Source organism: Neopsephotus bourkii, unplaced genomic scaffold, assembly GCF_033783945.1.
Source record: "Neopsephotus bourkii isolate Nb327-2 ecotype Australia unplaced genomic scaffold, CSIRO-AGI_Nbou_v1 NB_1768, whole genome shotgun sequence".
Taxonomy (NCBI): Eukaryota; Metazoa; Chordata; class Aves; order Psittaciformes; family Psittacidae; genus Neopsephotus; species Neopsephotus bourkii.
In genome coordinates, this window is record NW_026902242.1 from 4013517 (window position 1) to 4029741 (window position 16225).

General features: G+C 40.6%; 1 protein-coding gene across 2 annotated transcripts in view; it reads left to right on the forward strand.

The window, feature by feature from the left end:
• Positions 1 to 16225, forward strand: part of DPYD (dihydropyrimidine dehydrogenase) — a 361213-nt gene that overhangs the window by 182169 nt on the left and 162819 nt on the right. For both annotated transcript variants that reach the window (XM_061379095.1, XM_061379096.1), the window contains exons 10-12: positions 1446 to 1615; positions 3227 to 3437; positions 11953 to 12137. In XM_061379095.1, coding sequence (XP_061235079.1) covers positions 1446 to 1615; positions 3227 to 3437; positions 11953 to 12137 — 566 coding nt within the window. The remainder of the gene's footprint in view (positions 1 to 1445; positions 1616 to 3226; positions 3438 to 11952; positions 12138 to 16225) is intronic.

A 16225-nucleotide genomic window follows, 5' to 3' on the forward strand; every position in this document is an offset into this window, starting at 1 on the left:
AAATAATAGACATAATAGACTTATTCATAGTAAAGTACATAGTCTGCATGCTTATTAAGTTCTGAATACCAGTAGTTCATATAGTTTCCTCCAAAAGGAAAGTACAGATACAGAGACATGAACTTACCTTGGGAATGTTCTTTGTTCCCCTTGTTGTGATTGATCCATCATAGATTAGTCCTGTAAAGGCCCTCTGAGCTGCCATTCTCCTGTTGCACTTGGGCTTTTTCCGCTGCTTAATGTACAATTTTGAAGTAGGTTTGTTAAAAAGGAATGAGAAAAGTTTAGAGGGAATTGTAGAATAAAAAACCTATTTAGTAAATAGTAAATGCAGTGCCATATACATTGGGGGTGTGGAGGGGGAGGAAATGAGAGCATTTTCCATACATTAAGCATTCCACAAATGGAGAGATAATATGTGCATTAGGATGCCATTTCTCACTCTGTTCCTATGTCTAGATTAAAAGCTTTGTTTCTTTGACTGATGCTTGTTTTTGTTTCCAATTGCATGTGCGAAGCTGCCACTAGAGCAGGATACTGGAGTTACGCTGCAGTGAGCGCCTCCTGACTGAAATGATCATAGGCTCATTGAGAATATAGCTTTATATCATTTATGGCATTATTTGTTAAGTTGCCATAATTTGCCTAATCAAGTTGTATTTAAATTTGTGATAAAGTTTAGTCTCATACAAGGAACACGCAGAGTTCAGTTTTACTTTAATGTTTCTTGTATCACTGAATCATCAAATCCAAGCTGTAGGTGACGAACACATCATGTTGTCATTCTCTCCAGGTAGCTCTTTGGAACTCGTCTGTAGGAAGCCACTGTAGATGAAATGTTTTCTCCCAGTGGAAGATGTAGGAATTACTGTCATAACACTATTCTTTCTGCCTGATGTTCAGCTGCCGTAGAGAATAGCCTCTGAGAACCATGTCACAGCCAGACCAGTGTTAGTGCCTTGTAGAAAACTAACTGAGGGGAGTAACTTTTATAGACTATTACACAAAACTATCAACAACTGGCCACCTTTTGGTAAATGACAAGTGTTCTTCTCTATAATCTGTTAAGAGGTGATGTTGGGTTTTTAACTGGGAGGATAATTAATCTGATCAGAGAGAAACTTACTTCTTAAGTAAAAAGGTCTCATGATGCTAATCTCAACCTGACAGGACCCACAATCCTACCAACGTGTTGTCATTTGAATTCTTTCCAGATAGAAAGGTGCAGCTGCTTAGAGTACTGACTATGAAATTATGTATATGAGCATATCTTAAAAATGGGAATAAAACTGTCTTTCAGTGAAGCAGAATAATTTGATAGTGACAGTCCATGCTTGGGAACTGTAAGATGCAATTTTACACTGCTTTGAGTACAAGTACCTTTTCAGCTGTCATGCAGAAATGGTTTCCCTACTTGAAAATGGGGTTTTCCTTTCATCTTTCAGGGATGTGTGCCTGTCACTCTCCATTGCCATCAATACATGGAACTGTGATTGTACTTGGGGCAGGAGACACTGCTTTTGACTGTGCAACATCTGCTTTACGCTGTGGAGCTCGTCGCGTGTTTGTGGTCTTCAGGAAGGGATTCACTAATATCAGGGCTGTCCCAGAGGAGGTAAAACTGGGTAATAGCATTTATGAGAGGGCATATTGATGGTTATTTATACAGGACCTAAATGTGTGCTACAGGTCAGGACATCTACTAAAGGTTTTCTTTATAAAAACGCTCTTCAAATGTATAAATGCTCACTTTATATAGTCTGTACAAATGATTTTCCTCTGTTGTACCTGTTTCCTGTAACATCAGAGAGAGAGGCATTTGCATACAGGGGAAGATTGTCTCGTAAATTAGAAAATACAGTAGATTTTTCTAACCTTGGGAGCACACCAGAAATCAAATGGTCATTTGAGTCGTGTATGTGACTCTTCAAGTCATGGTTGGATCCTAGAATGATGCCTCCTGGCTGCTGTTTAAATGAACCTCTGTGATTGGGACGTTGCTTTTGGTGCCTATAAAATCTTGTGAGAAGATTACTTTCAGTGATTTTTGGCTTTGAATAACTGCCAGTGGCAATGGAGCAGTGTCATTCATCACAGATTTCAGCGTTCAGTTTGATTTTCTAGGTCAGCTTTGCACATCAGCATTTATGAGGACATCTGTACGTTTTGAAACAAACTGCTTTCTCAGCATCTCTGTACTACAGGAGGAGTTTTTCAGATAGATTTTTGGTTTTTGGTGATCTTTTCCCATTATCATTTACTTTGTACACTTTGCACTCTTAACATACTTTAGGGTATCAAGATGTTTATTATGAGGTTTATGGTAGTTTGGTTATCAACAGATGACCAAGATGGTGGGCATCTTACAGGTCTCATAGAAGGGGAATGGAGGTGCAAAAAAAGGTAATGTGAATGTTTCTTGATGCATAATTGCACTTTCTGTAAGAATTCTGGACATAATGACATTGTTGAAGCCATTGCACAGACTCAGGTGCTATTCAGGTACTTAGCCACTCGGGAATCAGCTTTCATTCTGAACCAAGATCTTTGTTAGCAGCATGGGTAGGTTCCTCAGTGTTGTCAGTACTCATCCAGTCATGCAGTGGCCTTGACAAAAAGTGAAATAAAAGCAGCTTCGGGTAGTAACAGCCATGCTAGAATGATGTCAGCTTGGAGATTACATGTTCAAAGTTGTCATGTGAACAGAGATCATCGAATCCCAAAGACTTTGCTAAGGCAAAACGCTGTTTGGCTTCAGCACTTTTACCACAGCAGAGATTCAGAAGATCTGAAGTTTGGATTGTCGCTCAGGAAACTTCTTTGCACACAGGAGTCATTATTTTATGACATCTTAAAATCAAAGTAAACACTAATCAGGGCGTGGACTTAATTAATAACTGGCATCTTTTAAAAGACACAGATTCGTACATGAGAGAACTCTTTCAGAGGAGTTACACATATTCATAGTAACAGGAACAATAAGAAAATAGAGTGGAGAAATATTTGCATTGCAGATTTGCCTACTGCCCCTGTCTAGAGCTGCTTGATCCAGTAGTATGGGAGGCTCTGAAGTTGGCATTGAGATGACTGTCTGTACACAGATAACTTCCATTGCAGAAGAAGGTGTGCTAGCATTCTGAGCTAAAAACTGGCTTATGGTATGTTGTTGGGTTTGGGTTGTGTACAGCAATGCTCAAGGTATATATTCTATTCTTCGACCCTACAGATGGAACTTGCCAAAGAAGAGAAGTGTGAATTTCTGCCTTTCCTCTCCCCTTGCAAAGTTGTCCTTAGGGGTGGACAAATTGTTGCTATGGAGTTTGTTCGAACTGAACAAGACAGTGATGGAAACTGGAAGGAAGATAAGGATCAGGTTGTCCGTCTGAAAGCTGATGTGGTGATCAGTGCCTTTGGCTCCATTTTAAGTGACAATAAAGGTAACCCTGACTAATGCATTCTGGAAATGCTGATTGTTGTTCTAGCTACAGCTGTTTCTTGTCCTTTGACAGTGTTTTGAAATGAGTCTTCTGGAGGAATTTCTCACAAGAATTTCTTTGTCCTTTAGGTTTGCCTCTTAAGAGCAGAGGAATCTGATAACAAAGGAGTTTTCTGTGTATCACTGTATAGAGTGTATCACTGTGTATAGGAATTCAGATTAGAGGTGCACTTGTTCAGTATATTTTGCTTTCCTCTCTGTAAGTTGGATCTCAGAAAATACTCTTGGGGATTTCTTCTGGTCTCACTAATTAACTTTAGAGAAACTCATTATACTGTAACTTTAAACTGAACTGATCTGATCTCTGGCACCTTCCTTTTACCTATTAAATCAAGTAAGAATTAAGATCGATTCATTATTCTGGTTCAGCTGGTCTGGGTATCGCTCATTTCTTGTGCATACACAAGAGAACCGTGGCTTCTCTCATATATACCATATTCATTAAATTCACCCATGCTTGTTATGGCTTGTCTCATTATTTAGTTGCACTTTATAAGCTTTGTCTTAAAAATTAACGATTATATGGTTCCCTATTAAAGATCTAGAAATTGGCACGAAGGTGGCATTTCAAAGATTGAAGGAGTTGTCTGGGTGTAGCAGACAGCTGACGAACATGAGTACAACTCAGAACATGGGAACTGAGCAGAGCTCAGAGTGTTCTCTGACATTAGGTTAGATTGAAAGAATTCAGGCAAATACATCAAATGTGCCTTGGAAGTAAAAAAACCCACTGACTCAGCAGAAGACAGATTGATAAAATGGATAGATCTGCAGCCTGGAGATACTCATCAAGCTTAGTGAGTTCTGAAAGGCTTAGTGCTCAGTGTGCCTACCTTTCCAGGGCATAGTCACGCAAGCCAATTAACCCATGACATGTTGTCGTGGTCTTTTGGGTATAACTGCTCTGACAGAGGACTTGGCAAGTGCCTCAGAGTGCATGCCACCAGAAAAGATCATAATCAGATGCTGGTTCTGCCAGTGTAAATGGAATTTCAACATTCCTTAGCATAATGTGGGTTTGTGAATCTTTTCAATCAAGGAAATCCTAATTCTAAAATCATCTAAGCAGAGTCTGAATCTGAATGAGCTACTCAGTGCTTTTTGTTCACAAGTCCAGTTCTGTATAAAGTTAAACCGTCATACAGCCATGAGTCTAAACTCGCTCCTGTAGTAAAAAGGCAGGATCAGCCTAGTTCCCTGAGGGACACGTGAAGTTAATTCCAGGACCATTCCTATCTTGTGTGTGTTACTATTCTTTGGGATATGTTCATGTGGCCTAGACTGTTATCTAGACAGCAGCTGTACCCTAGAACAAAATCAAATCGGTAAAACAAATCTTAGCCTATGCTGTTAGTAGGTTTTGTTGTGATTCACAGACCCTATAATAAAGCAGTGATTCTGTTTTCTCCTGCATTAAAACCTGCTTCAGCTAAAAGGTTGAACTTAGTGTGTTGCTTAGCCATACTACTGTGCCAGTTGTGTATCTCCCGGTTAGAATTCACTGTCTAAATGAGTTGTTGTGAGGTTTTTAAATAGGAACCTAAAATGGGAGGGGAACAAAGTCATGCTGATCAGTTATTTACCTTGGGGGGAAAGCAATACACCTCAGTTTCACAGTGTATTTTTGGTGACACTGCTATTAGAATAGTAATCACTTTACAGGTTAAAATACCAGGCGTTTGTTTTGGATGTTATGAGAATGAAAAGAAATTAGGACTTGAGGGAATCAATTGTTTATTTTGAGCGTAACCGTTTCGGTTGCTTTTAAATCTATTTTTGAGCTAAGCTGTCTTAATGAAAGTCAAATTTGCTTTTCACCATTGAGTGGGATTACAACCAAACCTGCATACGTAACAAAAAGAAACTGGGGGGGGACCACAAAAAAAATCCAACAGAACACCCCACCAAAATAAAACAAAAGGAAACCCCAAGTAATCTTCTGTTCTTAGTGTTGTATTTTAAAAAGGAAGCCCATTTTTGTATTTTGCATTCAAAAGATGGATATATTCTCCATCAAAAGGTGAAAATACTGGAGGTGCTCGAAACTGGGCAGTGTGATGACCAAACTGATCTGATGTTGAACTTGACCTAACTTTGAAGAAGGGGATGGAGTAGGTGACCTCCAGAGGGCCCTTCTAGTCTGAATTATTCTATGACTGGCAGTGTTCAAGGCCAGGTTGGATGGAGTCTTGAGTGACATGGTTTAGTGTGTAGTGTCCCTGCCCATGGCAGGGGTTGGAAATGGATGATCTTAAGGTCCTTTCCAACCCTAACTATTCTATGATTCTATGACTGGATGACTGAGATGCAGGTTCAATAAATGCATTAATTGTTGCTGATAGAAAGAGCTCTGTCATAGAATGATAGAATTGCTTTGTTCAACAAGACATAAGCATGTGGGTAACTTATTTCTCTCTCTCAGATTGCAGAAATAGCTCATAGGTTAGAAAGCTTTTTATTGTCCTCAACAAGATGTTTCTGATTCTTGCGCGGTAGCTGCTACATTTGCAGCTTTGGTTCCCTGTGCTCACAGTAGGTGTTTAGTCTGTTTGCTTTTGTAGAAAGAAAATGTTGGGTGTGTTTTTAAGCAACAATTTTAGTAGGTATTCATCCTCCCATTGGGGATCATAGAAATGCATCATTAATTTAAAGAGATGGACTCCTAAGTCCATTTGATGCTCGGGAAGTTGCTAATAGACAAAACAGGAGAGTTGCCTTCTAGACTATTGTAAGAGCATTACCTCTTCACTGAAAGCAGTAAAGAAAGCCCTCAACCAATAGTTCAAATCGGACCACTGCAGATGGAGTAATAAATATGTTTTGCTTTTTGTTGGGGAAGCCCAGGTTTTTCAAGCACAAACTGCTTTTTTTTTGACTGTACAGCTTACCAAAGCCTTCAGGGCATCAAAACTGACCGATATCAACACAGACATATGAAAGAATTTTGTCCCTTTCCTCATGTTCCTGCTCTTTTGCTTTGTTACTTTGGAGGCCTCTGACATGTTAGTGAATGAGTGAAGTATCTTCTGTCACCGTGCCAAATTGCAGCTATTCAATCAATACACAAATGTAATTCTGTGTACAGCCTTCTTAACATCAGTCCAGTTGGTTTTAAAGGCTAAATTTGGAATAACCATTCTTGTACCTATTTTGTTCCAGTAAGGAAAAGGGAACCATTAGGTTGGACTGCAAAATTGTCCTTGTTCCGATTTCTTTTCCTCAATTTCTGAGAAGAATGTGGACTTTCTGAAGAGAACCATGGAGAAATTATGGAAAATAGTACGCTTGGTCAACATGTACTGTAACATGCAGTGCAGCACAGGGGAGTAAGGCAGGATGGGAGACAATGTTAAGTTAAGTGTTCTATTTAGTGGGCAGCAGTAAAGAGAAAGGATTCCCATGTATCAGAACACTAAATTTTAGCATGTTAATGTCTTATTTTATTTTCCTGGAGAGAGACAAAAGGGGAATGCAAAAATACCCGAGCAAACTCCAAATAGCGCCTTTGCAAAAAACCCCATAGTAAGCTATTTGCGAGGACAAAATAGAGTATATGAAATATTTGGTAATAAGCAGCTACTGCATTGCAAGTGAAGGGTAAAATTCAATTTCATATTCCTAGGAATCTTTCACAACTTTCAGATATTTTGCTTTTACTTTTAAGGCAACTTTCATCTTGCTTGGGAACTGCAGCAGCGAAGTCCAGGTGGCTTTACTAGAGTCTAACTACTGCCCCCCTCAGTATAGTTCAACATGCAGGAAAGAGAAATCTGCCCAAGTAGTTTACAGTGCTGTTAAGCCACTCATAATTAATATTTATTTCTACAGATTGAGAAACATTTCCTGGGGAAAAGGGAAAAGAACTTGCATAGCTCTAAGCTTGTGCGGTTTTAGTTTTCCTTTGTTCAGATGACACAGAAGGCAGCAAACCTGCAATGAGTGTGGAGTTTCTTCATGCAGCTTGCTCAAATGATAACTTCATCCCCAAAGCACTGAAGCCTTGACTATGTAATGAGAGGCTAGGAGGGAGGAAGAGAGGTGGCTGGGATGCCCCAATTGGGAATGCCCACAGCGGTGACCTGGTGTCTCCCTGGGAGCAGAGCATCTCCCTCACACCCACAGAGTGCACTTTTAGTCACCAGAATTCTATAAGATTGTCCTCTAAACCTAAATTTATAGAGATTCACAAGGTTCCTACTGAAATAGGTAGGAGTGTTCCTGCTGAGTCATTTGGAATATTTTTCTCTACAAATAGGTTTACGGAATGAGTCGGAGTACAGTAGTTCTGCACGCTGAAATGATGAGTTATTTCCAGTATCCCAAAGTGGCTTCATGATGACTTCTAAAGCCCTGTTAACTTAGATCAGGAATTCTCCTCTTTCACCCAATAGGCATCTCTACACATTGGCTTGCTGGTGAGAAGCAGAAAACAAAGTCATTACCAGCCTGCAGCCTCTTCTAGCATACATGGACCCAGCTTTATCCAGCTAAACCACTTCTTAATCCTGATTCAGTGTGCTGGTGTGGCAGAGACTGTAGGAAGCAGGATCGTGCCTTTATTTGCTGGGCATTTGGACAGGGCAGTGTCAGCAGTTAGTCTGCTGGTGCATCTGACAGCTCTAGTTTTGCATCTGAGATGAAGAAAGTTGCAGTCTGTTTGTATGTTTCTGAAGTGATGTTGCTGTTGGAAAGGAATTCTGGAAGATGGATATCAAAAATAACATCAATGAGCTACTAAAGCTAAAATTACAGGAACTTATGAAATTGGTTAAACATAAAAACCATTAAACTGTTTATTGAAGCTTCACAGATATACTGCAGCTAATGAGCATTTCTGCTATTTAAATAAGCCCAAATTGAACACACATTACATGGATACATAATTAGTCATGGCAGTCAAACACACACAGGCTCACTTTTAAAGCTTTATTTGAGGAATCTTTTCCATTTGATTTGTTTTGTTAATTAAAATACTTTTTCTGTGTTCACTTATATTTTAATATTGTTTTTGCAAGCGCTGTAATTTGCTGCTGCTTTCCCATTTGTGTGTGTGTGCTCTGTGAATACAGCAGATTTGGACTATATATTCAGAGCTGTCCTTTTGTTTGGTGTTATTTGTGTTAGCGTCACTTGATAGCATCAGAATAATTCAATTGTATGTTGTCTTTCATCCAGAAGGATCTTTTCAAATGATATATAATACCTCACCAGGATATGGAGGAGAAGGCAGCGCAGCCACTTTGAATTTAGAAGAGAAAAACTGTTAGTTTTAGGTATGGGAGTGCATGGATTTTAATGACTCTCTTTTCTTTACCCTGTCCTAAATCATGCACCAAAAACCCCATTAGGTATCTAGTTTGCTTATTGGTCAGTGCCAAACAATGGTTTATTTGGGGTCACCTCCTTTCAAGCTCAGGTTTGGCTCTTTGGCTTTTTCTTAGGGGCAGAGAAAGGGCTTCTCTTTCTGCAGGTGCTCTAGGACGTGGTCCCTTCCTCCTCACAGTGTCCCTGGGTACCGGATCCAAACTGGGAGGACATTAGGAACTCTTACATAAAGATGCTTTTAAATCATGCCCTTATTTTACTTAACGTACATCTCAGTATCTGCTGGATACTGTGCCAGCCCTGCTACCAAGGAAATGTTCTTTCCCAGCTGGAATAATACTGGTCAGGCAGACAAATCCCCAGGCCCTGGGGAGATGCTTTGGGTGAAGGTTATGTTGGACATTCTTTGCACTCAAAAAGTTTTTGGTGTAATTATGTCTAGACAGCTATTTTAGCACAAAGCAACCAGAAGTTATGTTTAAGAAACGTAATAGATTCAAGATAACAGAGGCTATGCCCTGTTTTTTTTTCCACAAGATGAAATAAGTTGTCAGAACTGCCAGTTTTACATAATTTCGTTTGAGAAACTACATCTCTGATAACAAGTTACCTTCTGAACACCTTCACTGTGGTTCATTCCTGTCTCAGGGAAACAGAAATCATCTATTAAATCCCCAATACCAACTCCTACAGCACCAAGGGTTTTTCCAAGCATGTCTTTACAAGCCTTCATGTATTTAGCTTGCGAGAACTGTCCAGACCACATGCTGAGCTGGTACCACTGCATACAGGAAGTTATCTTATACGTGGCAAATAGAAGATGGTCAAAAGCTTTCTCAAAGTGCAGACAGGCAGAGACACAGCGAGAAAGTTAATCTATTGATGTAGAAATGTTACTAAAATAGTCTTAATAAAACCATCAGCCATTGTGAGCACTTCCCTTAAAAAGCAAACACCCACAAACCAGCAAAACCAGGCAACCAAAGCAGCCCAAATGCTCCTTTTGCAGACTGGAAAATGTCTCTGTCTGAAGGTTGTGTGATCTTTCAGCAATCCAGATATTTTTCAAGGAAACCATTTCATAAGGTTTTGATGCTGTTACTACGCAAATAGTATTTTTGCCAAGTTAAGCCACCGAGTGCATGCAGGGTGGGAGGGATCGTGCAGGCAGTAGGTCTTGTAGATAGATCCAATACTTCTGTTATGAAAACCTGCTGCAGTCTTTCAGCTTCAGACTGTCTTCTCTGAGTCTGCCTTCTGAACCAGTTGCATTATAAATACTTTGGATTCGAGTCCTGTGTGTATGCCAAGGGGTAAAGGTTGGACTTGATGATCTTAAAAGTCTTTTTCCAACCTGGTTGATTCTATGAAAGCGTAGGTGGGACACGTAGGTGACAATGTTTGTGCCTTGCTTCCTATTTTGTTGTTTTGCCCTTAATTATGCACAGCCCCCGCTTTGAAATTCACTTCTAATGCATGATTTGGGGGTGAAGGAAGATGCAAAGCCTGGTAAGAAAATGCCATCATGATGCTCTACAAGAAACCTGCATCTGAAGCTGGTAGAGACTCAAGCATGCGCTGGGCAATACTTTGCCCTCACATTGTCTTAATCTGGCAGGTTCCTCTTTTCCATATATGACAGCACAACTCCATCAGTTTAATTGACCTTGGCAATCTGCATCTGCTAGTGGTGTGTCCCTTAGGGATGGTGCGATTTTAAGCTGCATTTTATTGCAGGATCTTCACTTCCCGTAGACAAAGCTCTATTGAAACCTTTCCTTTCGATATATGCCATCAATATTTGCTCCAAATCTTTGTGGAAATGTGATTCTCTTCATGAAGCTCCTTTGAAGTGGTTTTGCCCTTGTCATAAAACCATTAAAAAATGCAGAATAGAAATAATGTTAATATAGAGCAAGATAACCCTCCCTTCCCCCCCCCCTCCCCTTCCCCAAGTGTTTATGTGTATTTAATGCCATGGAGTATAAAAACTTCCTTTCTTATTTGCACATCTACATTATTTTTAAGGACAATAATAGTTAAAGTGCAGAATTCCTGTATATGCCATTTAATAGTAGGAAAAAAATAAGATATCTTAATACATACTCAAATCAGGAATTGTAGTGAAAAAGATGCAGAATCTATTGTCTTCATGTAAGCATTTCATTTTGTTTATGGCTTTATGCTGATATCCATATCGGGTTTCCAAGTGAGCCACACTTTTGGGATGTTCTGAGTTGAAATACGAAGTCCAGATGATTTTGACTTTATTGAAACCTATCTTTTTCTGCATGAAATTTCTTTAAAAGCAAACACACTTTGTCAAAGCCAAAGCTTCGATAGCACCGCATTTCCTGGTGGGAAAGTGTTCCATCTGAAAATGCTCCATCAGGTTTAATAATGACCTGTCACAAAGGAGCGGAGTGTTTCTGTTGTGAGGGTTGAGAAATGGGGGAAGTAAATTCGGCAGATCTAAATGTATTTCTAGAAATTGCATCAGAAACGTTGGGGTTTGGGTTTAAATGTCACGATGTAGGAAGCTGTACAAGAGAGTGGATAGCCGGTTATACAGGAGAGAAGGATGTTGATATGGGAAGTGCAGCACAAAGCTCTGCATGGAGGGAAAGAGAGAAAATGTGTTTTTTCTTGGTTAATATTGTTCATCAATAGGATTTTCAGAAGTGCTCCCCTTTTTTTCTCTGCGAGATGAATAATGCTGGTGAGAATGACTTTGGGAATCCCAGCTTCTGGAATATGCAGTGTGTTCTCAGGGGATGACCAGAAGAACATCCGCACTGGTTATTTCTTGAGCCTGTGTTGAGTCAGTCATTTATTGTGACATTCATGCACACTTGCTTCCTTCACAAGTCTAGCTTTGCAGTCATTCAGGACCTGGTTACTATCCCGATACTCCCCAACTGCTGTTCCGTATCATGTGTGCTGCTTTTCCATCATAGTCCTCTTAGTAATTGCATGCTTCTGTTTTTCCCTTCTACTTTTCCTTCTACTATAAATTAAATAAGAGAAAGAACTCAGACCTGCTTTTCTCATTGTTATCAGTGTGCATTTGACGGATTTTAGCAACTTTTTCTTTCTTCTACTAATGTATTTGTCATTCCCTTTAATTACAGTCAGAGAGGCCATGGCACCTATCAAGTTTAACAGATGGGGTCTTCCTGAAGTAGATCCAGAAACAATGCAAACAAGTGAACCCTGGGTTTTTGCAGGTGGTGACATTGGTGGTCTTGCTAACACCACAGTGGAATCAGTAAATGATGGAAAACAAGCTTCTTGGTACATGCACAGATACATACAGGTGAGTGTTTTAAAGTATTTTTCTCTTTCCCACTTCTGTCTGCTCTTAGATACTCAAACATAATTTCATTGTGGTTTAGATTAAATATAGAAGTTCTGAGAAAGTCATACCTTGATTACCTGGTGATTTGAACATTACAGAGGCATTCAGCCTGGATCACGTACTTGAGTTTGAGTAGTTGAACCCATCCTTAACACTGAAATCTAAGCAATGTGTACTTTGTTCTTGGCCCCAGCTCTGAATTCCACTCGAGTGTAGCAAGCGTCCCTGCACAGTGTACAGTGCAAGCAGAAGTCAGAATTGGGTAGCTGGGGAAAAGAAATGAGACCATCAGTGTTAAAAAGTGAAATCTCCCAGTAGTGCCTGAAGAGTCACCTGGGAAAGACGTTTTTAGCCTCGTAACACTTTGCAGAGTGCTCAGTTGATTTACACCTGAGCCACAGTTTGCTCTGGTGAGGCTGACAAATGGGACCCCAAAACCCAGTAGGAAAAAATGCACAGGGGAGAACAGTGCAAAGGAGAATTTACCTGAGAAAGGTGAGTTTAAGGGTTGCAGACTCAAAACCCCCTGCTGGTAACTGCATATTCCCTCTTGGTGCTCCTTGCATGTTGCTGCCCTCGTTTTGTAGTAAAAGAAAGAGTGTGATTTCTAGGGGAACTGCACGGGAACCTTCTGAGACAGGAGAGCCAGGCTGTGTGTGCAGAACCAGCTGACAAAGCATGCTCGTAGTGCAAGGAGCTTTTCAGAAACACGATACATGATTCATTCTCCCACAGAAAAAGAGATTTGAACAACTGAAGTTGGGACTGTAACAGCTCGCTGTCTTTCTCCCCCATCCATCTGCTCAGAGCCTCTCTGATTGCATGTTTGTGCAGTTTCGTGCTGTTGGGGTCTGATTTCACTTCCTAAAAATACTTCAACTGAAAGCTTGTTGTTAGTATCTGTGCATATTTTTTATCACTTGTTCTCAAGCGCTGTTTGTGTCCTGCCTCCTTAGACCCTATGAAAATGCTGAGTGCGAAGCATCTTTAATCCTTGACCCGCTTCCTTCATTTCTCACTGCACAGTGAATTGGGGTAACTGTGACAGGGGGAGAGAGGGATATCTCCTCCGTTTTGTCTCCTTCCTCTTTAACCTCTAGAAATACACCCATCCCTTCAAACCCCTCCTTTATCATGTTGCTTCCTCCTCAAAGCTTGCTTCACACCCACCCCCCACCCCAAATGTATTTAATACCTTGGAAAAAATCTGAATAGTCATGGCTTGAGAATTAGAATTTTAAATCGAGCAGACTTGTGGTCTTAGAGCATCGCTGGTACCCTTTGCAGGTTTCAAGGCAGCTTATTCAACCTTACAGTCTCCCCAGGAAGCTAATGGGAAAGCCTTACAGCAATCTTCACGGGAAGGTTTCCAAATGTCAAGTGTCACCTTTCCAGCTGTTAGATGAATGGGTTGCCCAGGGGCATTTATTTGGATGTGCAGCCCTTGTAAAATCTGGTTGCTGTGGTGCACAGTGCTGTAATTTGGCAATTTACTTCACCAGCAGTTTGGACCTGGTAGAAATTGTAGTGGCTGGAGGAGAGTTTGGTTTTAAAAGAAGTTGTTTAGAGGAGGATTGTGTTCACCTGATGTTTATAGGGGTGGCTGTGTGCATGTGTGCGCATGACTTCCACCCACAGCCCCGTATTCTGGAACCTTCCCATATGAGATGAGAAAACACCCTTACACACCGCCGTATTTTCTCTCTGCAGTGAGATCCTAAGACAAGCATCCTTCCTGTGACCCCTGTGCGTTGCATACACGTTAAATGTTAAATAAATACATGGATACCACCTCTCTGTTTTCATTTTAGTTACAGCCCTTCCCCAAATGCCAACTGTCTCAGCACCGGCATCTATAAATAATGCAGTCAGCCTTTAGCAAAGTAAAACTATTCCATAGGGTTTCTCATCCAGCCCAAGACCGTGTCAAAGCCTGAAATTCAAACCCACCCCTCTGCCTACTTGCAGCATGTGCTGTTTGACCGGCACCCTGTTTGTATCCCAACCTACTCCAGGCAAAAGGCTAAGCAAACAGATGGGCCTAATACGTGCCCTGAAACTCCAGCTCTGGCACGTGGTCAAATGAAGGATGAGATCCAGACTCAAGGACTCTCCAGCAATAATGCCGTATGTTCAGAACTGGGAGTTATTTACAGAAGCTTCTTGGCTGCTCTTATGCTGGAAACTCTCCATCATTAGTTGCCTAAATACCTCCTGCCTCTTAATATAGTCCTCCCGCTATACGAAGCATGGGTTCACCTCAGAAATTGTTGCCTGCACCTGTGTCAACTTAGTTTCTATTACCACAACCAATCAAAGCCTGAGGAAGGTTCTAGTAAAATCTAATAGACAATAGTCAGTGTTCCTAGAACCATACTTTGCAGGTCATTAGAGATTCAAATAGAACCAGCCCGATTCATGCCACCACGTATTTGTAGGATTGAACCTTTTGTGTTATTCTATGGAGGTCATAAATATGTCTGTGAAATAATCTTGGTGATTTATTTAGGTTGGGGATTGTAATGGCCCTCACTTTTGCCTGACAGTGACCTCACGATCCTTTGCAGAAGCAATATAGGGTGTTGTTCTCTTCTATGCCTCAGTTACCAGTCATTTCTTTTTGATCAGTGAATGGGATTCAATAATATAATAGTCCTATTAAGCATAATTCACAATTAGTGCAGGACTAACTTCTAATTTTCTATGCCTGCCTTGACATCAAAGACAGCTCTTGCATTGAGTTTCTCCCAGTATTTTCTTGCTGGACCACTGCACCAGCCTCAATGCTTCAGTCTGCCTCTATTCAAACACTTACTTGGGGGTGTTTTCCCATAAGTGGCAGTGAGGCCGCCATCTTCTCATTAAAATCCCTCTTAAAAAGGGACTTTTCCTCTCTGGTTCACAAGTTTTCTTTTATTTAAATCTGTTATCTCCCCCGTGTGGGCAGCTTCCTTTCTGTTCTTCCTATCCTGAAATGTACATGATACCCTTAAAGAACAGAGGGCTGCATCCTGACTGGTATAAATTTAACTACACTAAGACGCTATTCAGTGTGAGCTTTGAGCACATCACAGTGTTCTTTTGAAGCAGCATTGTCTATTTGCTATTTTTTTCTTTATGCTGTCAAAAATGTATAGACTTTTATATCTGAAGAGTACAGTTGTTGATTCTTTTCTGAAGGTTGACTATTCTCCTATATTCCTCGAGCGTACATGAATGTACATTATTTCATAGTCAATACTGGAGATGGGTGGCTCCCGGGAAGCATGTCTTTGAAGCTGTTAGTTATGTTGTCTGCTTCCTTTCAGGATAACCAAAGAACAGCTTTGTTTAGCTGGAACAGCATATGAAACCACTAGCATGGAGATGGGTAACAAAGCACCTCCTGCAAAACAGAACGGACTAAATGCAAGTACAGGAAAGCTGGTATTTTAGTTGCTTACCACCGAGTAAGATGTATGTCTTTTCCAGAAGCAGAATGCCAGGAAAGAGCTTAGAGAATCTCTGCTCAACTGGACGGAGCCCTGAGCAACCTGCTGTAGTTGACCCTGCTTCAAGCAAGGGTGATGGCCTAGCTGATCCCCAGGCATCCCTTCCAACCATTTGAGGTTGTATGAACTAACAGAAATATATTTAACAGAGCTTAAACTTATTTAACTAAGTTAAATAATGGGCAGTCGGAGACAGAATAGAAGAAAAACATGCGAGGGAGAAAGGAGATGTTTTAATAGGAGGCTTAAAAACAGAGAAATCAGGAACGAGACAAAAGTGTTCAGGAAAACTCTTCCAGGTAGTAGGATCTGTAGAAAAGGCTCTCTGTGAAAAATAACAGTAATACAACTACTCACTTCACAGTCTATATTAATAAAGGCCCAAAAATGGAGTTAGACCAGATTGCTGTGGTTACAAATCCTCTCCATCTAAAGGAAATGAATGTCACAGATGGCATCAGTTCTGAAGCTGAGTTCCTGTCTCTCAGCCCTGCACTACAGACTCCGCTGCTTTTGCCTCTAGGCAGATCTTGGTTTGAGTAAGGTAGGGCCAGT